Here is a 24383-nt window from a genome sequence, read left to right as displayed (position 1 = left end):
GTTTGCCTGGGATATCCTTTCCCGTCCCTGCGATGTGAGCTTCTGTGTGTCCTTGAATCAGAAGTGAATCTCTTGTAGGCAGCTCTAGCTTTAAAAATCCATTTATATACTCTATATCTTTTGATTGCAGAATTTAATCCATTTACTTTTAAAGTAATTTTGAGAAGCAAAAAGGCTAATGTCATCTGATTGTTTTCTGGCTGTTTTGTGGTTCCCTGTTCCTTCTTCCTCTCTTCCTTTGTGAACTGATGATTTTTCCTAGTGGTAGGCTTTAATTTCCTTTTCTTTATCTTTTGTGTATCTACTGTTGGTTTTTGGTTTGTGGTTACCATGAAACTTACATAAAACATCTTTTAAGCTGGTAACAAGTTAGTATCAATCACATGCAGAAACGCTTTTACCCTCCACTCACACTGTATGGTTTCCATGTCACAACTTCTCTCTCTTTATACTGTGAATCCATTACATATCTAAGTGGATATAGTAATTTTTAATGTTTTTGGGTTTTAATTTTTATACTAGAGTTAAGTGATTCATACACCACCATAATACAGTATTAGAGCATTTGAGTTTGACTATATACTTACTTTTACCAACATGTTTTGTAATTTCATATGTTTTCCTGCTTCTAATTAACATTTTCACTTCAGTTTGAACTACTTTTAGCATTTCTTGTAGGGCAGGTCTAGTGGTGATGAGCTCCCTCAGCTTTTGTTCATTTGGGAAAGTCTTTATCTCACCTTCATTTTTTTTTTAAAAGATTTTATTTGAGAGAGAGAGAGAGAAAGAGAGAGAGAGGGAGAACAAGCAGGGGGAGCAGCAGGCAGAGGGAGGGGAGAAGCAGACTCCTCACTAAGCAGGGAGCCAATGCAGGACTTGATCCCAGGACCCTGGGATCATGATCTGAGCCGAAGGCAGACGCTTAACCGACTGAGCCACCCAGGCACCCCTCAGTTTACTAATTCTTTCTTTGATGGTCCCAAGGGTAGAGGTCATCTGGTCTACTGACTCTTTCACTTGAATGACTACAGAATTTCTATCTGGTCCTTTTTCATAGCCATATGTTCTATTTTCATTTCCAATATATTTTTTTTGCTTCATATATGCTTATTTATTTAAAAAATCTTTATCTATCTTTCAAAAAAGAACCCCAAATACATTTATATTAAAGTCTCTGTTAGGCTATAATAATTTAATCTAGAATGAATTAATTTAATGATATGTGATTTTATTGGTAGACTTTCTTAGTATTAATTGTTTTGTGTTTTACAGTTTTGTTCATAGGATGACTAGGATGACTACAAGTGGGAGGTTTCTGGACTCCCTTTCTTTCTCTTCTCATTTCCATTCTGATGGTTTTATACTTTTTACGATTGTGATCACCTGACTCTCCTTTCATTCCTACATTCCTGTCTCAAACTAGCTTTTCTATTGGTACTTCAGATGACAGAACAAAACTTCATATTCATCGTTTTAAGATAAACAATCTAACATGATGTATAATTTATTGTCTTGTCTTTAGGTTCAAAGGGAGAAGAAATAATGGAATTTGAGGTATTTCTGCTTGACAAATAAATCAGGCAATTTGTTTATCTTAGGAGTTAGCAATATCCAGTTGAATCACTAAGTTCAACAACAAATTAACATGCAATGCTTTGATATTAAAAGTTAATTTCTGGGGTACCTGGGTGGCTCAGTCAGTTAAACACCTGCCTTTGGCTCAGGTCATGATCTCAGGGTCCTGGGATCGAGCCCTGTATCGGGCTCCCTGCTCGGTGGGGAGTCTGCTTCTCCCTCTCCCTCTGCCTGCCACTCTCCCTGCTTGTGCTCTCTCTCAAATAAATAAATACTTTTTAAAAAGTTAATTTCCCATGATTCACTGTATCAATAACCAATGAAGTACTGTATGGTGACTAACATAACAACAACAAAAAAGTTAATTTCCATAGGAAATAACATAAGACTTTGTGATCAAAGATATCTTAAATAGAACTTCTACAAATAATTTCAAAAGGATACTTTAAGAGTTAACATCACACAAACTGGTCAAATCTGTACTTTTGGTAAATATTTTTAGCTCTCATCTTTATTTAACAAAGTTCTTCTAAATATATTCATGTTCACTATTTTGTGTCTTTTTGGTCCCTGCACCAAGGATCACTTCATCTGTTCCAAGTTCCTTTAATCAGTAACAGCTAATTGGGAAGGCTTACCATTTCAGAATATTAGAATAGATTACATTTGTTAGAACTGACTCAAAAAACACACATAATAAAGAAATCTAAGGCTTCATAAAATAATTTTTACAATATTAGTCTTTAAAAAGTAAATGAAGCTACAATCTACCGAAGTTCCTGGTGCATGATATGTGTCATACAGATCCAGCTATACGGCTGGCGGGCTCAACTGGGCTGAAGCCATAGTTTCAAGGCTTTATCTTTGTTCTTCTGTCTTACTTGTGTTAAAGCTTCCTTAGAAACAAGAATCAACCAGGAATCAAATATACTTCAGTCTCCTTTTGCTGGAGTAAGAGTACTGGAATGTGCTTTTACCTTTAATCTCACATTTTAAAAGATCGGCCTTTTAATTTGAGCCCAACCATAAAGAGTTTCAAACTAATTTTTTAAGGGGGGGAGGGCAGAGGGAGAGAGAGAATCCATCTCACAACCCTGAGATCATGATCTGACCCAAAATCAAGAGTCAGACCCTTAACTGACTGAGCCCACCCAGGTGTCTCTCTCTTTTTAATTTTTAATTTTATCCAGAGATTTATATTGGCTCTGACAAAGTATCTGTATTTTTTTTTTTAAGTAGGCTCCACACACAGCAAGGGGCCCAACATGGGGCTTGAACTCATGACCCTGAGACAAGACCTGAGCTGAGATCAAGAGTCGGACCGAGCAGCCGACTGAGCCACCCAGACGCCCCCAAACTAATATTCTAAATTAAGCATGATTATGACTGCTTCCTCCAGAACTTACCTATATGTGGATTGCTTTCAAATAATTCATGCACAAGGTTGTCAAAATCGTAGGTCACTCTGGCAGGAGTACCAGGCTCGTGGCTTGAATACAGTACTGTGTCATCTTCATGCTCATCCTCACGCTTTAAAGTTCCTCCAAATGCCCAAGTAAATGCGAACACGAAGAGCTTTTGAAGCATAATTTTTAATTTATCAGGATTCTTCTCCAGATACCATGTATTTTCAGCTCTGGGGCAGACACATGTGGAAGGGTGAGAGTTAAAATTTTCAGAAGGAAGTTCAGTGATTTCAATATCATGTCAAAGTTTCATTATTAAAAATTATAATACAGTTAGGTGTTGACATAAATGTTTTAAGGTTAATGTACAATTTTCATTGATAAGTCATGTAAATTATATACTGCTACTATTTTTAAGGTACCATTTGTGTAAGAGATTTGTGGTCAACCTTTATTTCATTTATTTAGTACAAATGATTCACTTTTATTTATTAGGTCAGTTTATTGGTTGAGAGTTTACCTATCTTTTGGGAGAGGATCTGGTCTCTATGTATGAAAACATAAGTGAATAGTCCCTCACTCTGTATTCCTCTCAACCAAGTTCTAGAGGCTGATCTAGTTCTACCTGGCTAAAGCCAGGCCCTGTGAGTCTGGGGAGAGTCTCGTCCAGTCTGGGCCAGCAAAGTCACCCTGGTCTGTGGACCCTTAGGCTCTCTAATGACAGCGTTGATGCTGATGGACTGAATGAGAGAGATTTGGGCTTGATTTCAAGGCATTTAAAATAGTTCAGGATTTATTGGCAATCATGAATGTCCAATGCACATGTACCGTTCTATTTTAAAATTTCTAGTCACGTGTGATAATTCATTCAGCAAATGTTTACTGAATTCCTACTATGTATCAGCTCCCCAGCACAAAGTGAACGTGACGCCTTCTCTCCACAAGAACATGGGTGATAAGCCGCGATGTGAGCAAGGAAGGCAGTCACACGTGCTGGGCGCAGCGGTGGTAGAGGGGACTGCGTCAGCCTGTGGGACGCAGGGATGGCCTCCGGGGAGAAGTGACAGGTGATCGGGGACGTGAAGACTGAGTGAGATTTGGCAAAATGTAGGAGGATTAACATTTCCAGCACAAGGAACACATGTGCCACACCCTGGAGGTCAAAGGATCAAGGCTGGTTTGAGGAACTGAGACAAGAAGCTGGTCGGTGCAGAGGTCGGCTTTCATGCTCTACAAGGCTTCTGTCCTTCCATTCTGACTGTAATGGGAAGGCATGAAATGCTGATAAAAAAGAAACATTCTAATTTGTTATTTATTGTAGTGTATGTTTCCTTAAAAATCGAACATCTCTGGGGCGCCTGGGTGGCTCAGTCGGTGAAGCCCCCTCTGCCTTCAGCTCAGGTTATGATCTCAGGGTCCTGGGATCGAGTCCCGCATTGGGGTCCCTGCTCAGTGAGGAGTCTGCTTCTCCCTCTGCCTCTCCCCCCTGCTCATGCTCTCTCTCTCCCTCTCAAATAAATTTTAAAAAACCTTAAAAAAATTGAACATCTGCATATAAATACCAGGACGCAAGTACAGGCATATTAGTCGCAGTAGAATTTGTCATAACAAAAACTGAAAACAACACATATGTCCATCAACAGGTTTATACAATGGACTAGTAGACAGCAGTGAAGTAAAGAGTCCCTACATGCACAATGAATTAGTCATAGAACACTGAACAAAACAATGTAAGTCACCCAAGAACACGGTGATGGCATTAAAGTTTGAAAACATGTAAAGGTGAAAATAACATTGTTTGGAAATGTACTGATAAATACAAAATCCAGGCTGGTAGTTACCTCAGATGACGGGGTGGCAGAAGATCTGGACAGATACGCGGGGGACCTCAAAGATCAGCCACAAGTGTTTTCAGAGCTGCGTGCTGCACACAGGGGGTTTGTATATCGTTTGTGTCTTGCACATACTTTACAAATATTCTTTTATGGCTACTCACCATTTAACAAAAGCTTACAATAATGTATAGCTGTCATGTTGAGAATGGACTAGAAGAACTGGGAAAACCAACTAGGAGGCTCTTGCAACAGGACAGGTAGGAAACAGTGAAGGTTTGAGTAGGATGCGGACAAGAGGGGGAATTGAAGGGGGACTTGACAGAGTAAAAACCGCATTTAAATGTTCTGTCATTTATTTTTTTTTCAAAGATTTTATTTATTTGACAGAGAGAGAGAGAGATAGAGACAGTGAGAGAGGGAACACAAGCAGGGGGAGTGGGAGAGGGAGAAGCAGGCTTCCCTCTGAGCAGGGAGCCCGATGTGGGGCTCGATCCCAGGACCCTGGGATCATGACCTGAGCCGAAGGCAGATGCTTAACCAACTGAGCCACCCAGGTGTCCCCAAATGTTCTGTCATTTAAAAGAAAATGTGACACGAATGTGTCAGGGCCTTGTAATGGGATGCAGGAAGGCCTCAACAGTGGCTCTCCTGTCCATTTTGCAAAATGGCAGACGTGCACAGCTAATAATTTCTGTAATTTATTGAGCACTCACTATGTACCAGGCCCTATTCTAGACATGTAGCACATCACATTATTATTCCAGTTTTCTAAATGAGAAAATCAAAGCTTAAAAATATTTAGTAACTGGCTCAACATTTCTCAGGTCATAAATGGCAGATTCATGAAATAAATTCATGCCAGTTTTATTCCTTTCTCAAATATGTACAGAGTCTGCACAGATGTATTCATATTATCCAATTTACTTAGCATCAAAATCTGGTGAACTTGCATTAGACACACAAGGGCTCTATTTAAGCTGCAGTAAGATAAATTTAAGTGAATTCTGATATTATAAGTCACAAAGGTCCTGGTTTATTGACAGGTAATCCTGAGCTTGCTTGAGGGTCTGCCACTTAGTAGGTACTTAAACAGCTGTCTGTTGAATGAAGGTAACTGACCTCTTTTTTATACTCTTGAATTTGACAGAAACTTTTGAATGTGAAGAACTTTTCTCCTCAGTTGAAATGTCCTTCAAATCTTCGCCTAAAAGGAAAGAGTTTTTTTTTTTCACAGTGAATAACAGACCCCAAATTTACCTGGTAACTTAGTGAGGTTTAACCTTCAACATTGTTTCATTTGTGAATTGTCACAGAACATCTTTATTTCATGCATTATCACGTAGGTACCTTATCAGACCAAAGTGGGAGTTACCCTTCTAAGAGAAGAGGAGCAGAGAATGTACCTGAAATTGTCCGAAGTGATTCTAATCTATTTGAAGCATAAATCGACATACTTTTTTCTTCATTCTCATCTAGCAACTTTTTTGTAAGTTGGATCGTTCCAACATGAAAACTTTAGGACATTCAGGTAACTACCTCCAAAAGTGTTGTACATTAAACTAAATAGTAAATGGGTCCTAATGAAGTGGAGGATTAGAAAAGAAAGCTATGTAATTTCAAATAATGAATTTACTAAAACAAACATCAAACAGGTGCACTCTAGGCAGGTTGTACCCATGTCCCTCCTCCCCCATCACCCACCTGTTCTGTCCAGGTCGTGCATGCCACAGAGGAACAGACAGAGTGAGCGATTACTCATTCTTCCTTTTAGCTTATTTTCTCTTTTATAATGTTTGTTTTCTTTATATTAAAATAATATAGGCTTCTTGTAGAACCTAGCATTCTATAATTCTACTACACATAGGTTAACAAATGATTAAATGTAGATGCATTTCACTATGGTCCTTTATATAAATATGTAATATTTAAATACAGTATTTTAAAATTTAAACCCAAATCAAAAGTGAAGAAGAGTTGGCTTCTCATCCTGTTTTTTAAGCGTGTCTTCGTGTCTCTCACTGAAACGTGACATGGCTGCACTATGGTTTCTGAAGTCGTTCTCCTATTGATGGAATTCAGGCTCTTGCTGTTTTATAATAAATAATGCTGCTATAAAATAAACCTCCTTGTGCATAAATCTGTACACTTCTGTGATTACTTCTTTATAATGAGTTCCTAGAATAAGAGATTCTAGGGCAAATACATGGATGTTGACATATATTGCCAGATGGCTCTCCAAGAAAGGCTGAATCAATTCATACCTTGAATAGCTTCTGTGAGAGTTTACATGTTAATACATTTAGCTATTGATGTGTTTTCCCCATTCAAAAATCTCTGCTTATTAGATGAAAATTTTATGCCATTTTCAAATAAATGCTCTTTTCATTATCTGTAAGGTTAAACATTTTCTTAAGAATTTTAAGTTTCGTTTATAGGAAATTTTCGTAGTTGTGAGAAGACCCCTGTGACCAGGTGGCGTTTGTACTCGCCTCCCCTCTACCCCTCCAGCCCCTTGTGCCATATGCCACAGACACAACTGGGACTCAACGGTTATTTATAAACTAGTGAGTTTTATGTTACTGTACCAGATTCATGGATAAATGTTCCTCTTGGAGCTGTAGGGGCTCTCCTTGTGTCTGTCCGTATGTTTATGTATCTGAATGGACATACGCCATGTATGGGTAACATTTTTCTGTATCTAGACAATATTGTCAAAATTAATTTATAAAAGATCTCTATCTAATTGGATTAAAGAAAAATAAGCTTTAATATCAAGAATGAGCTTATGTGAAACTAAAATTTAATTTTCTTTCATATGCTAAAAAGACAAAGTTTTCTGGGACTATTGATTTGTTCTTGATAGGATTATATGAGGTTTTTCTTTTTTCTTTTCTTTTTTTTTATATGAGGTTTTTCTTTACCTTTTAAGTAATCTGCCTAGAAAACAATGATTGGTGTTTTACCAAAATAATCTATGGTGATTCATGTTGTCTTTATCAGGTCTTTGATTACTTAAGAAAACTGAGTTTTCTGTAGTATAAGAGCTAAGTTTTTTAACAACTATGTAACTTCTTTTATTTGCCTCAAGTCTTTGTCAGTTTGGTTAAATTAATAACTAACTATTGTTTCACAATGATATGATCCTCTTTGATCAATTATTTTAAAACTTTGTGAAATTTCTGATAAACTTCCCCCAAATCAAATTCTAAATGAAGTCTTTTTGACTTTGAAATAACTTTGAGATTTTCAAGAGGGTCCCTGGACCATTTCAAAAGATTTGCTATCTCTCCCTATAAAAGAGAGATTTTTCAACTAATTAGGCTTATTTGAAATATTAAATTACACAGAAAGCATTCTCAAAGTGATACTAAATTTTCTTTAGGTTATATATAAAAAGACGTATATTATTAATGTAATATTCTAAAAATTGCATGAAATTTCTACAAATCTGGTGCCTTAGTATAATGTTATCAATCATTTTAGTTATTTTTTAAATTAAGATATCACAAAAATAATCAAATCTCCTTGTCAATTGCATTATAATGAACTCTCATCAGATCTTTAACCAGAGCTGTTTTTAAGTCTTTTGTCACTTAGAGACAGTTGTTTTCCTCTAATGCTTCATGTTCCAGGAGAGCTGCAGAAAAGACTACTGAGGACAGGGCTCTGATACTGAATTGACTAAGAACTTACAGAACTTTGATCAAAAAACTTAAAAAATTCATAAAACCGATACCAAAAGATCAATATCAACAACAATTAATTACACAGAACCAAATGAACTGATGAGGATGGTTATAATTCTTATGACTTTTCTTTAAAATATTTTTGGTTCTTTTATGTTTTGTTTTTTCTGACTTAAAAAAAACGCTTTTTTATAAATTGGGAAAATACAATTAAAATCTGAAAGACAACAGAAAACAAATCTGTTGAAATGGTAAAAGAAGGAAAACCATGAGAATAAAACTTTATGAAAAAAAGCAATTTTTTTCTTTTTCCTTTTATTGTTATTGTATCTATATGAAAAGATGGATGTTAACTGAACCTAGTGTAGTAATCATTTCACAATAAATGTAAATAAAACCATCATGCTGTATGCCTTAAATTTATTCAGTGTTGGATGTCATTATTTCTCAATAAAATTAGACAGTAAATGTCAAATCATCCAAAAAAAATTTTTCACCATGATTGTGGATTTGACAATTTCCTATAATTCTGTCAGTTTTTGATTTAAGTATTTTGAGGCCATGTTGTTAATTGCATAAATGCTCATAATTGTGTACTTTCTTACTGGATAGTTACAATTACCAACACAAAATGCCCTTCCTTTGTCCCTTCAATGTTTTTAGCTTACAACTCCTTTTGCCTCCTATTACTATTGCCAACCCACATACAGATGAGTATGTACATATAACACATACGTACACGTACAGCTAATGGTTTTCTTGTATACCTTTTCCATTACTCTTTCCTTAATAAAGATTTTATTTATTTGAGAGAATGAGTGGGGGAGGGGGAGGGGCAAAGGGAGCGGGAGAAGCAAACTCCCCACTGAGCAGGGAGCCTGACATGGGGCTCGATCCCAGGACCCTGGAATCATGACCTGAGCTGAAGGCAGACGCTTCACCGACTGAGTGACCCAGGCCCCCCCCATTACTTTGTTTTCAATCTTCATTTCGATTTAAGTGTGTCTTTTATAGTAGGGTTGAAAAATCAAATTTGAGAATCTTTATCTTCATTGCAATCAGTGACATATTTGGTATTGTTTGTCATTTTATTTGACGTGTTTAAACATGCTTTCTGTTTCCCCGTTTCCTTAAATTTCATTATTTTGATCACTGTTTTTGTTGATCTGTTTTACCTCCATAGTACGAGTTGTACATTTCATAAAAAATACTCATTGTGCAATAGTCACAGTATATACAAAATATAAAACCTGAACAGTAAGTGTTTTTTAAGACTCCCTGTGGGTTGAGCTATGAAGCATTCCTGATACATCCACAGACCTGTGTCTGCAGCTCTCAGATCACATTCTAGCTGTTTCCTGCAGACATTGCTACCAGGCTGAAGTGGTTGTTTATTGCTGTCATGAGCAATGAAAATCATTTCAGTAGTGTGTATCCCTAAAATGTATATAGCTTCACTTTATAGGATTTTAAAAATTTATATATGTGGTGTCAATTGTATGTACTTCACCAGTTTGCTTATTCTACTCATTAGGTATGTGGAGCATCATGTGTGTTCATACATGTAGCTTTTAATCCATATAGTTTATACACCTGGCTAATAATATTTTGTTGGTTATATGTATTACAATCTGGGGCTTGTCTTTCAAACTTTTGATGCTTGAGAAACACAGTCTTAATTTTTCTATAGAAAAATATACCAATCTTTTTCTGAAATTTTGTATATTAGAAGTCCATCATTGATTCAATATCATGAACACATTCTATTATATTTCCTTCTAAAAGTTCTCCAGTGTCATTTTTTTTCAATTAGTCACTTTACTCTACCTGAGACTTACTTTGTTTTGGTGTATAATGTGAGGCAACAAGCTCTTTTTTAAAAAATAAGGATAACTAGTCGATCCAACACAATTTACTAAAATGTTTATTCTTATTGATCTGTTGAGCTACTTTTGTTATTTATCTTGTCCAAATCATCACTGTTTTTCATTGTTACTTTTTCTCAGCCTATATTATACATTAGATTGTTTTCTGGCTTCCATTTTTGTTGTTGAAAAGTCTCTTGTTAATCTAGTTATGATGCCTTAGTAGGTAATCTGTCCTTTTTCTCTACCTTTCAAATGTATTCTTGTCTTTGGTGCTTGGTAGTTTCATGACGGTAAATGTAGGTGAGTGCTTCATTTTATTTGTCTTGCTTGAGATTTGTTTCACCTTCTGTACTGAGAATACATCTATTTTACCAGTTCTGGAAAATTCTCACCCATTTACTTTTTGCATATAGACTTTTCCTCATGATTTTTCTGGAACTCCAAACAAATGTATGTGAGAATTTCCCTGTCTTCGTGGCATCTTTTTTATACCCTGGTTTGCTCATTCCCTTTTCAGGATTAGATAAAACTATGTCAGTATTAGCCCATCCACTCAGTTTTCCATTCAGTGGCTACATGTGTTATTTTAGAAGTTATATTTAGTTATTTTTTGTATTGTTGAATAAATTTTGTTAGTCTCTCAAAGTGTTCCTGTATTTACATATATGTTATGTAATGTATAACCTTACATATTAAATAAATGCTCCAAATGCTCCAACTGAAAGCCAGGGACCATCAGATGATAACAAAGTGACAACCAAGTATAGTCTGTCAACAGGAAAGGCACTTCAAATGCAAAAGCACAGGTTAGAAGTGAAAGGATGGAACGCGGTGTAGCAGATGTTGATGAAAAAGCAGAAGTGGCTATGTTAATATCAGGCAAAGCAGATTTTAGAGAAAGGGCAATTAACCAAGGATTCAATGCACCAAGAAGGGATAACAAGTCTAAATGTGTGCACCTAATAACAGCTTCAACATACACAAAGGGAAAACTTACAGAACTGAAGGGATACAAAGAAAAATCACAACTGCAGTTGGAGATTTTAATACTCCTTTTTCATTAACCGACAGAATATGGAGCAAGAAACTCAGAAAAGATAAAGAAAATTTGAGCAAAACTATCAACTAGACTAAGTTGATATTCTTGTTTTCAAGTGCACAAGAACATTTGCCTAGATAGATAACTTCTGGGCTATCAAACAAGTCTCAATAAAAGTAAAGCACTAAAATCATGCAAAGTACATTTTATAACAGGAAAAATTAAACTAGAAATTAATAACAATAACAAAAAGACATCTAGAAACTCCCTACATATTTGGAAATAAACTCCACATTCCCAAACAACCATAGGACAAAGAATAAATCACCAAGGAAATTAGAAAATGCTTTATTTAAAATATTTAATAATCTCAATATATGCAGAAAAAACTAAAAAAAAACCACTATCCATGATAAAGAACGTCTGTGAAAGAAACCTATAGCTAAAATGATACTGAAATGGTGAAAAATGAATGATTTCTCCTTCAGATTGGGAGAAAAAATGGTATGTCTGCTCTCAAAACTTTATATTGGAGGTCCTACCCAGTACAATAAGACAAATACAAGAAATAAAATGCACACTGATTGGAAATACAATACTCATGTCTTTATCAGTATAAAATATCAATTGTTTTTCTATGTACCAGCAATAAACAAATGGAAATTAAGATTTTAAAACTTAAACAATAGCATTAAAAAGTTAAATTCTTAATTCCCAGTGGAATTCTTAATTGCCAGTTCAGTAAATTGAACCTTGGTCAAGAGTCCCTGTTCCTTTTATTACCTGGCCCTCACAGGTCCCACTCTAATGCAAGGGGAGCATGAAGATGCCTTCGGTTTCTGGATATCAGTATCAGTCAGACCCTGTGTCCAACAGTTCTAAAAACCGTTGAGTATCCCTCTCTCCCTAGTGTAAGTTACTCAAGTAAATGGCTGCAGTCTCCTTTGGAGAAGGACCAGTGTAATTATTTTTAGAAATACTTCCCATGATATTGCAGAAGGTCCCAGCCTCCTCTTTATTCAGTGAGTTCTGGGCCTGAAAGCTGGCTTGGGTTTGGAAATGGGCTGGGGATCCTGACTTATTATTGAGACAGCTATCCTCACCTCCTGATCACTCATCTTGGACTTCTGCTCATAATACAAACTGATGGTACCTAGTTGGTTGCCCATATATTTTGCCCCTAGGGATGCTACATTCTACTGATAACTTATCCTAACATATTACTATCTAATATCTTAGACACTATCTTATATCTCATTATCTACTATCTAATCTAACATCTAATACAATCTAATATCTAATCTAACATCTAATATATAATATGATCTAATATATTAGATACTAATATCTTACTATCTACTAATAACTTATCTCAGTATCTTATTCTACTAATATCTTAATAACTCTGAGAATCATCTCTGCCTCCCCCACCCTTGCTTGGCTGAATTCTTCTGGTTTCTGGAGGTAAGCGCTCCATTAGGCCCTCCAGTGAGACTAGTTCAGTAATGGTCGCCCCTGCTGTCTGCTCTGGTCTCCAGAGCCACCAGCATTGAACCTATTAGTAACACACACTTTGGAGAATTGAGCCTGGCGGGGGGGGTCAGTATTTGGGGTGATGTCTGCTCAGATGCTTCCACCCTGAGTATCAGGGTTGGTCATTTTTAAAGCGTGGCCACTCTGATGAACAAGTCCTGGCCTGGAGCTTTCATTTCCCTTCAGCTGCAGGATGTAAGAATTTCTCTGTATGCTTACCTGGGAGGCCTCCCAAGAGGGGCTGCTAAAGTATCTGTGATTACTGATTTGCTTATTTAACACTTAGTTCTTCTGTCTGTTGTTTATATATTTCCCCTCTCTCTCCCCCTCCCTCCATGTGGCTGTGTATATATCATAATCTGGAATATATATCTCTAAATGTTCTTAATAGGTCCTAATCTTTTAATTGCTTAAGACAATTTTCATGCTAAAATAAAATTTGGGCTGATATTTTAAGTTGACAGATTGGTTTTCTTTTTATTTACATTATGTATCTTATTTCGACCCCTTATCCCAGCCATTCCATGTTCATCTTTGTAAATAATAGATTGAGATATAATTCATGTAATATAGAATTCCCCCTTTAAAAATGCACAGCTCAGTGACTTTTAGTATAATCAGAGTTGTGCAGACAATACCATTATAATTTTAGAATGTTTTCATCGCTCCAAAAAGAAACTCTGCAGCCATTAGCAGAACTGCCTATTTCCTCCCTCCCCCAACCTCTAGCAGCACAACTTACGTAAGGTGTGTGTATTCTGGACACTTCATAGAAATGGAGTCATACAGTGTATGCTCTTTGTGACTGGCTTCTTTCCCTTAGCATAATGTTCTCAAGGTTCATCCATACTGTGCCTGTAATCAATGTTTCATTCCTTTTTATGGCCCAGTAATATACATTGTGTGGATAAACCACACTTCCTTTACCCATTTAACAGACATTTGGCTTGTTTCCACTTTTTGGCTATTATGAATAGTGGTGCTATAAACATTTATGTCCAACTTTTTGCATGGACATATTTCCATTTCTTTTGGGTGTATTTTTTTAGGAGTGGAACTGCTGGGTCAAATGGTAACTATGTTTCACATTAGAGGAACTGCCAAACTCTTTAACCAAAGTGGCAGCTCCATTTGTATCCTTTTGATTTAATGATGATACTTGTAGAGAAAAAGTTACTATTTGTTTGTTTTAAAATTGAATCAGTTTCAAGAAAGAGAGAGAGGGAAGCAAACCATGAAAGACTCTTGACTATAGAGAACAAACTGAGGGCTGATGGAGGGAGGTGAGTGGGGGGATGGGCTAGATGGGGGGTGGGGATTAAGGAGGGCACCTGTTGTGATGAGCACTGGGTATGATAAGTGATCAGTCACTCAGTTCTACACCTGAAACAAGTACGACATTATATGTTAACTAGAATTTAAATAAAAACTCGAAATAAGAAAATAGAAACTACAAAACAAATTGAAATCAGTTTCTTTTAAACGAGGGAGTTTAACTCCTATTATCGTAATTATTGTTAAAGTTGGATCAATTTTTTTTTGTTATTCAAATTTCTTTCTTTTGGTTTCCTTTGCTACCCTCTGTTGTAAAGAATATTCCTTTGCATATTTAAAGCTATGGATTTTATTATTTTTAAAAAAGATTTATTTATTTACTTTCAAGGAGAGAGAGAAAACAAACGTGAGTGGGGGGCGCAGAGGGAGAGAATCTCCAGCAGACTCCCTGCTGAACGTGGAGCCTGACTGGGGGCTCAATCCCACGACCCTGAGATCACGACCTGAACTGAAACAAAGAGTCGGATGCCCAGCTGACTGAGCCACCCAGGCGTCCCTCTATGGATTTTATTATTACTCTGAGGCTTACTCCTAACACATTAAGATTATACTTATGTTTATTTTTCTCCGTCACTTTTTAGATTTTGCTTCTGTTTTTTTCCTCAAACAATGCAGGTAATCATTCTCTCTCAGCTTTCTTTGAACTGCCCCACTTCCTCCCTTCCTATCCACTTTATGTTGGAATTGTCTGAATTTTTATGTTAATACTTTTGAGAAGTGTTCTTTGCTTACTTTGGTTGCATTAAGTTTTACTAAATTATTTAATCACATCTAACTTCAGTAGCTCATATAATTCTCCTTAATCCATTTCTTGCAGTACTTACTCCTTAAGTCTCTTGTGTTAAACTTTTTCAGGCTTTGCCTATCTGAGAATATGTTTAATTAGCTAAATATACAATGCTTTGAAAATAAGACATTTTTTCCCTTAATCAGTATTGCTGTTGAGAAATCTTGTGTTAAACTGTTCTTATAATCCTTTTGGCTTTTTCTCTCTGGAATTCCTTAGAATCTCCCTTTAATCTTAGATAGTCTTAAATCACAACAAATTGTTTCTTTGCTGAGAATCCCCAGGCCTGAGGCTCAGGTGCCCAGAGCTGGCCTTAGAATGAGGCTAGAGTAGGAGAACCTAGAAATCATCCCTGCTCCCACTATGAGCCTTACAGCAAGTAACAACAACAGCCGTCTATCTCCAGGGGATGTGGGGGAGCACAGAGACTCTGAAGTCTGTGGCGCACCGAAGGTAACTATAAGCACCAATAAAGTCAAGTCCTGGTCCAGACAGACTCAACTCTCCCCACTATTAACTCAACAATCTGGCAGAAGAAAAGGTGTAACCATTTCCAGGTATAAACTCAATACACCTGTCTCTACTCTTCCTTTCCCCACAATCTCTGGCATTCAACAAAACATTATGAGACACAAAAATAAGCATGAAAAAGAGTCCTGTTGCCAGGATATGAAGCAGTCAATAGAACAGATCCAGACATGGCCCAGGTGTCGAGAATTTAAAACAGCTACAATCAAATTGTTAAACATCTGACGTAAAATGAACAGAGAATTTCAGCAGACCACTGAGCACTATAAAAAGAGAGTCAAATGGAAATGCTAGAAATAGAAATCACAATGACAGAGATGAGAATTCTTCCAATAGGCTTATCCAGGGGACTGCATGTGGCAAAGAATCAGTGACTTGGATTAGAAATCAACAAGAGTTATTCAAACTGAAATACGAAGAAAGAAGAAACAAAAAAGTCCCACAAACAGAGCATCCAAGAACTGGGGTGGGGGGGATGACAAAATATCAATATAATACTTCTAGGTGTGAGTTTTTACTTTCCTAATCTATTTAATAGTCCAGGCTCCTATTCAATCTTAGGTCTTATATTTTCTCAAATTCCAGAACAACTTGGTAATTATTTCTTGAAATATTCCCTCCCTTCTATCTATTTTAAAAAATTTCTTTCTGGATGTTCTGTTATATGGATGCTACACTTTCAACTTTTATTCATCTTTTAACTAAATACACACCCTCACCCACACATAAACATACACACATGCATATATTATGTAAATGACTACTTCTAGTTAGTTCCGCTGAAGCACACACAGACACAGACGTGGTATTTCCTCGCTCTGGCGCCTCGTGCGCTGTGATCTGGGAGAATCCTTAGGCTGAGCTGTCATCCAGCTAACCACGTCAGCATTCAACCATTTACTATGTTCCTCCTCTTAACTCCTTCTTGCCTTGTTTCTAGTACTCCCACTTCCCTGGCTTATGCTTCTGATGAATTTAGAATTGTGCATCTGGAGAGGAAGTGGACACTCTTCCAGGCAGGAAAGTTGTGTGCTAACAACTTGTATGCACAGTGACACTGCTCTTTTTCAAATGCAGCCTCTTTCTCTTAATCACGTAGACTTTAAGATGCAAAGGGGATTGGCAGTGGGAAGAAATATGCTCGTAGCTGTTCCTTAACCTAGTCAGGCATCACCGCCAACACGCTGTGTTCCTGCTGCCTCTAGCTGGGCTGTGGCGTGCTGACCCGCAAAGGGAAGGCCGATGGTCCGCTCAGAGCCATGAAAAGGGGAGGGGCCCACGTAAATATTCTCCCAGCCATGGTATCCAGCTCTCTTCTGCTCAGGACTGCTGCTCCCCCAACAGGGACCTTAAACATCTTGTCATCTCAGGAATTTCTCACAATGTCTGTTAGTTTGATGGATCGCAAACTGTGTTTTGGAGGCAGAGCCAATTGGGAGCCTGTACTAATTACCCGTCTTGTTGGGAGCCGGACAAGAACCAGTGTCTGAAGGTAGGCATCCTGAGTCCAGAGACTATGCCTTTACCCATAATGCTATCCTATTTTCTGAATCTTTTGCTCTCACCTCATGCCACTTTCCACATTTACACCTTTGCATGATTAGAGTTTACACCTTGGGTTCTGGACACATCTTCCCCACTATTTCTATCTCTAAGAATCTTTAAAACATATCAAAAGCATTCTTCCCTAATAGAGACCCTCTTGGGATTCCTTATACTCATTTTTCTTGTGACACTTCAACATATGATATCACTTTACTTTATTGATGTGCTCCTTTATAAACGGTTTCTGGTTTGTTCCATGTGCATGTCTGCTGTTGGTTCAAACAGACTTAAAATTCCCAGTGTTCCTTCCTTTGTTTTCTTTTATAAAACTCAATAGAAGGTGATGAATATAATTGGCATCGATGAGCTGGGATACAAGACCACTAACATAAGGGGGAAAAACTCACATTTTCCAAAGCCTCCATTTTTACCCATGAAGTCAAAGAAAGCATCAAGAATTCTGCACAGAGTTATAACGATCGTTACGCCCTGGACAGGAAATGGCTGATGTTTCTGATACTTCTTTATAAACTGTAGTCCATCTGCAACACTATTTTTCATCATGAATTCAAGACAACTCACTCCTGTTTGACTCATAATTTTAGAAGTTTTCAAAAGCCATGACTTCATATAAGGCTCCCATCCCAAATCAACAGGATCCTAACAATATAAAGCACAAGATAATTTTATGTAAATAAAGAAAAATACAGTGTCCATCTTCTTTCTTACCATCTCTTTACTTCACCACTGCCCCCGGCAAAATATGGTTCAGAATCATCATTCGTTAAAGTACAACTGATCAAAATAGCTTAAAGAATGACCTGTCTCAACCATAAGAGACTTTTCATCATAGGAGACAAACCGAGGGTTGCTGGAGGAGTCGGGGGTGGGGGGACGGGGTAGCTGGGTGATGGGCATGAAGGAGGGCATGTGATGGAATGAGCACTGATGAATCACTGACCTCTACCTCTGAAGCCAATAATACATTATATGCCAATTAATTGGATTTAAATTTAAAAAAAAAAAAAAAGAAAGAATGACCCATCTCTGAAACGATGTGTGGTTTGTGACCACAGTCTTACAAGACTAGAAGCAACTGGGGGATTGCGTGGAGGCAGGAGCGTTAAGGTCCTGTGTGCACGGGGAGGGGAAAGACAGCATGTAGCTTCACCATGGTGAGCTAAACGGGTCAGAAACACAGGGCTAGTCATGGCTGGTAATTAATGTCCTGGAGAGAAGAAACTTAGTCTTTGTGGTGTCTTCCATCCCCCGCACCAGGGTACTGGGTTCCGTGAGGTCTGAGGGTCAGAGAGCATGAGCAAAAAGGCTTCGGGGCAGTCATTTCTCTCCTGGAGAAATAACCCATGCCCGCGGCCTGGACTGCCTAGCGAGGGCCGCACTCGTTCACCGCTGTGGGGAACACGGACCCTGCAGGTACGGAGCAGTCGGAATTACGCTCATACTCACTTCTGGGTTAGGAGGCTTCAGGGGACACAAAACTGAACCACTGCGATCACCCTGCTGAGTCCAGGGGCAACGACAGAACAATCATCAGAAATGCTGTAGATAATGACTAACAATACATTTTCTTTAAGAAATGTATTTTTGGAAACTTACCATATAGACCATTGCACATCGGCTGATAGTAGCAGGACTGGCCTGAGAGAGACAGTCCACTTCAAAAATCAGTCGTATTTTATTAGTTAGGGCAATTCTCTCACTGTTTGACAGGCATAATGTTCTGGTATCATCCAGTACAGAGTTTAGATTTTCTACCCAGAACGTATCCACCGGACCATCTAAAATAATCCACTGCCAATCATGGTCTGCAGAGAAAGATATTTTTAAGGTAACTGAGAATAATCTCAGTCTTCTTTTATTACAATCTTGCAAATTTTCTATTTCGTTTGGAAAATGATATCCTAGAAAACACTAGACCGAATATGTTTATATGCAGTCTCTAATATTTATTAAATAAAAATAACTATCCACAGCATATAGTTAGTAATTCTCGAAACATTGTTTCAATATTCTTAGATTACTGCATTGTATAATCAGCCCTTAGATTCTGGATAAGAGAAGATCCACGGATTTCTCTTTTCCATAATAATGCAGTGAGTTTCCCCTTCCATCTGGACACTGTGCGGATGTGCCGCCTCTGGGAAATAGGAAAGGGAAGTAGTAGTAGTCTTTCAAGGAAAGACTCAAAAAGATTTCAGGTAGCTCACACTGTGCCCCCGCTGACTCCTCTTTCCATTGCTACAGGCACCGCCCTGCTCCATAGTTCTAGAAAACCCACTGGTCAAGCTAGGGGAGAAACGTGGGGGTCACTGTGGCCGTAGAAAATAGTGAGCCGCCTGAAGGACATGAGAGCCCAGCAGACGAGGGAAGACAGCCAGGGTGTGGATGGCCAGACTGGCTGACATAGGCGCCTCGGGGCCTGTCTTCAAACCCTGGAAGGGAGCTTGCTGTGCTCAAGGACTATGCTCCCCAACCTGAACCCCAAGAAGGGACACACAACAATGGAGGACTTCTGGAAGCCTCTTCCAGCATGAATGTGTGGCTAGAGGGTCACCATGAACCACCATAATTACCGTGAAAGCACCAGTGGGGGTGGGGCTCCAGCAGCACCCTGCCCCCTCCTCTGGAGCAGAACCCCCAGCCCCCCCCCCACACAGGCTGTCCATCCCCTGCACACACACAGCAAGTGTGCAATTGTTTTTAGAGGAGTATGCTTGGGTTGTAGTACTTGGCCTGGGAATAGGCACATTGTCTCGAGTCCCACTTCAGAGGTGACACTAGTTAGGTTTCCACACAACATCACTTCTAACTTTAATATCTACTTGGTTCTTGGAAGATACTAATGTTGCTTTAGAAACTGAAAGGGTTATATGAGACCTACCGCTTCTATAACAGAATTGTAGATGAACATACCATAGGATGTGGTAACAGTACCCAAATTCTAAATAAACAAATTCAGAAAAAATACATAGGACAAGAACAAAATATCATTAATCAAAATGTTTTTAAAGATAGAAATGAAGCTCTTTGGTTCAGTTTGTCTTCTCAGTTAATCACTTTATTGAATCTAATAATAACACTTACCCTGACTTCCTGGAATGTTAACATCTTTCCCTTCCTCCTTCTCAAATATGTTAACATCAGTATCTGCTGCATCAGAGAAATCAAGTTGGAAAACCTAAAATATGTAATCAAATAATGTTAATTTGATCACGCGTTCCAATTCCAATGGACTATATGCTCAATATGCTCTCTTGAGTATAAAAAAGGGAAAGTCTTAATTATCTGGGGGACTTTATTATTTATCTCCTCAACAGGGTTGAGTTCCATATCATCAGCTGATTAGCACTGGTTTTCTTTGCCCCCAAGAGTAGGGGAAGCCGACCAAACACTAGAGCAATGCCTTGGGCACAGAGTGGGCTCCACAGAGAGACCTCACACAGGAGTGAGCACCATGCTTCGGCCCAGGCCTTGCAACCCAACAGACGGTAGCCAGCCACTTCTAATACTCAAGGCTCATCAGGACAAGGCCATCTCCAATGATTATTTCTATTGCAAAAGTCTGCCCTTCTCAGCCCTGTACCTAAGTCATTATGCTCTACCGCATCTCTTTCTCTAGATTCTTTTTTTAAATGTGGGATTACGGGTCAAATGTTCTCTGGATTTTAGTCTTTAATAAATTCTACTGGATTTCTCTTTTAGTTTGTGACAATAATACTCCCACCAAGAAGATGTAGGAATGTTTGTTTTTCCACATCTTTCATTCACACCAAATGTTTCAGCTATTGATATTCTTATGTTGTGAAAACCTGATGAGAAAAAATGTGACGCCTATCATTGTTACGATTTTTATTTTTTGACTAATACTTAGGCTGAGCATCTTTCATATGTGCACAATTTTCATGTGTTCTATCAACGTCCTAGTCACGGCCTTCCTCATCTCCCGAACTGTTCCATCCTTTCTTATTCGCATCTATTTCTTACAGCACCTCATCTACAGCAGGGACACTAACTCCTATAAGATGCTGTAAATATTTTCTTCCAGACTTCAGCTTGCTTTAGTAAGAAGCTGTTTGTTGCAACTATTGAAAAAAAACATTTTCTTATACTTAGAGTCAAATAATTTTATGATTTTTGGGTTTTCCCAGTTTTAGTTAAGGTCTTCCTAATTCTAAAACTATGTCCCTAAATATTATTATGTTTTTATAATGGATTGGAAGACTTAATATTTTTTTTTCATTTTAATTCCAGTGTAGTTAACATACAGTGTTACATTAGTTTCAGGTGTACAACATAGTGGTCCAACAATTCTATACATTACTCATATGCGGAATTTAAGAAACAAAACAAATGGCAAAGGGGGAAAAAAAGAGAGAAAGAGAGACAAGCCAAGAAATGACTCTTACCTCTAGAGAACACACTGATGGTCACCAGAGGGGAGGTGGGTGGGGGGACGGGGGAAATAGAGAAAGGGGACTAAGGAGGGCATCTGTCATGATGAGCACCGGGTGAGGTATGGAACTGCTGAATCACTATACTGTACACCTGAAACTAATATTACACTCTATGTTAGCTAACTGGAATTTAAATAAAAACTTAAAAAAAAATCTTTGCTTATCTGTTTGGTTCTAAATGCCATTCTTCTGTTAATGTATTTTGGCTTATGAAATTTACTAGTAATTTCTACTTATAACTAATGAGAATACAACATTCAAATTTTTGTTTGCGATTTATGTTGATTTTGTGATGAATTTTGTATCAAAACCTTTTTCACCTTTCCAGTGAAGTATTTTCATACCTCCTTCATTTATAAGGTATACCAGTGGTGACAGCATCACTAGATCATCCTCTGCTTACACTTAACCCACTCTGTGTTACTTTAAAAGGCAGTATCTTTCATTTTATTTTATTGTTTACCAAGCATTTTAAAGCACAGTGTCACATTTTCTGTTTTTTTAATAGCTTCTAATTTTTCTCCTTTTTTAAAACTGATCAAAATAATTTTTAAATTTACTTTAATACTGGTAAGTATCTAATAATGCTTAAATATCAATCTTTAAACAATGAAGTAATCCACAATAATCAAATAAAAATAATCCTTCCATATTAACTTACATTAGATGCATCTGAGATTCTTGATTTCAGTCTGAAATCGCTATCTTTCTTTGAGTTCCTTGCAGTGTTAAAATATACATAATTTCGAACTGCTGTTGATAATAATCCATCAGTCCATTCCATAGTATTAGGATCCAGTTGTCCATATAGTTCACCAACAGTGATACACTTTGGATTTAAAACACAAATATCTACTTTTCCTTTTCTTCCTGGAATCTGAAAAAAATCCAGGGTGGTTTCTTAAAGGCATTAACTATAGTACAATTACTTAAATTTTTGCACTGTTAACACCAAAGAGTTTTAGGAGAGTTCTTTCACTCCAAAGAAAGAGACCCTAATAATCTCTGATCATCAATTAATGATCTAGCAATTCCACTATTTGGTATCTATTTGAAGAAAACAAAAACACTAATTTGAAAAGTTACATGCACCTCTATGTTCATTTCAATATTATTTACAATGACCAAAACGTAGAAGCAACCTAAATGTCCACTGATGGATGAATGGATAAAGAAGATGTGGTGGGTATACATGCACATGCACACACGTGTGTGTGTATATATATATATATATATATATATATATATATATATATGATGGAATCCTACTCATCATTAAAAAAAGAATGAGATCAGAAACAAAAAATATAAACAGGGAGGAGTAGGAGACCTAGATTTCGTCTGGTCTCAGGAATTCAGCTGAATAGGGATCAAACCATTCTGAACACCTACGAACTCAACAGGAGATCAAAGAGGAGAGTAGCAACAACTCTCTGAACAGAGAAGCGACCACTTACTGGAAGGTAGGACGTGCGGAGAAGTGAATCCGAGGCGATATTCGGGAGGATAGACGGCGGGGGAGGGGGCCTCCGTTGGCCGCTTCTGGCAAGTGATAGAGCCGCGGAGCACAAAATCGGACCTTTTAGAAGCCGGCTCCGCTGAGGGACGTCGCTCCAGTGGCTAAGTGGGGGTGGAACCCTCGCGGGACAGTGGGGTCTCAGGACCCTCGGGGTCACAGGAAGACCGGGGGTGCCTGAGTGCAGCAGAGCTCCCAGGTATCAGAGCAGGGAAGCCGGCTGCAGAGACGGAGCCGAGACGCGGGCTCTCAGCTCGGGGTTGCCATAAACTGTGATCCGTGGCCCAGTCGGGCCACTGCTCCTCCAGCAGGGACCCAACAGGTGGCAGATCCGGGGAGACTCCCCTCCCTCCCCCGGGAGGAGCGGCACGGGAACGCACCGCAGGGATCTGCTGGGTTTGGAGACTCCACACGGGGTCGGGTGCCAGAGATAGAAACGCTCGGTCACAGGCCGGGTGAGCACGGAGTGCGGCCGGAGACCAGGGACAAGGGAGTGACTGCTTTTCTCTGGAGGCGCACTGAGGAGCGGGGCCCTGAGTTCTCAGCTCCTCCGGGTGGAGATTGGGAGGCCACCATTTTTGCCCTGGTCCTCCAAGGCTGTACGGAGAGCTTGCAGGGAACAAAAGCTCCTGAGATCAAACCTGAGCAGCTTGCTTAGCCCGGACCGACAAGGGCGGGGCAATTCAGCCTCCGGCAAAGACATTTGGAAACCACAGCAACAGGCCCCTCCCCCAGAAGATCAGCACGAACAGCCAGCAAGCGAAGACCAAGTTTACCGATCAAGGAGAACGGGAGAACTCCAGCGCTAGGGGAATACTGCACATAGAATTCGTGGCTTTTTTTTTTTTACCATGATTCATTAGTTCATCAAAGTTAATTTTTGTTAACTGTTTTTTTTTTCTTTTTCTTTTTCCCTTTTTCAACCAACATCTTATCAATCTCTTTTTTTAAAAAAAAATTTTTTTTATTTTTCATTTTTAGAGTCATATTTTATCCCTTCATAGTAGTTACCCTTATTTTTGGCATATATATATATAAGTTGTTCTCTCTTTAAAATTTTGAGATACAGTTTCTTCTAACAGATAAAAATATACCCTAAATCACTAGGGTATGGTTCTGTTCTAGTCTCCTGCCTGATCACATTCTCTCCCTTTTTTCTTTTTTTTTAAATCTTCTTTCTTTTTTCAAACAACGTCTTATCTTATCAAGTCCTTTTATAAAATCTTTTATAATTTTCATCTTTACAGTCATCTTC

At 38.2% G+C, this 24383-nt stretch overlaps 1 protein-coding gene across 12 annotated transcripts in view; it reads right to left on the bottom strand.

The window, feature by feature from the left end:
• The window catches only part of DNAH14 (dynein axonemal heavy chain 14), a 342249-nt gene that overhangs the window by 141201 nt on the left and 176665 nt on the right, over positions 1-24383 (bottom strand). For all 12 annotated transcript variants that reach the window (XM_073899845.1, XM_073899844.1, XM_073899854.1 and 9 more), the window contains 6 exons: positions 22274-22489; positions 20243-20336; positions 18755-18963; positions 17545-17797; positions 5936-6020; positions 2982-3211 (listed from right to left, as the gene is read on the bottom strand). In XM_073899845.1, coding sequence (XP_073755946.1) covers positions 2982-3211; positions 5936-6020; positions 17545-17797; positions 18755-18963; positions 20243-20336; positions 22274-22489 — 1087 coding nt within the window. The remainder of the gene's footprint in view (positions 1-2981; positions 3212-5935; positions 6021-17544; positions 17798-18754; positions 18964-20242; positions 20337-22273; positions 22490-24383) is intronic.

This window comes from Callorhinus ursinus, unplaced genomic scaffold (assembly GCF_003265705.2).
Source record: "Callorhinus ursinus isolate GAN/ISIS: 27379988/994484 unplaced genomic scaffold, GSC_fseal_2.0 scaffold13, whole genome shotgun sequence".
Lineage (NCBI taxonomy): Eukaryota > Metazoa > Chordata > Mammalia > Carnivora > Otariidae > Callorhinus > Callorhinus ursinus.
This window is presented reverse-complemented; position numbering and strand designations above follow the sequence as displayed.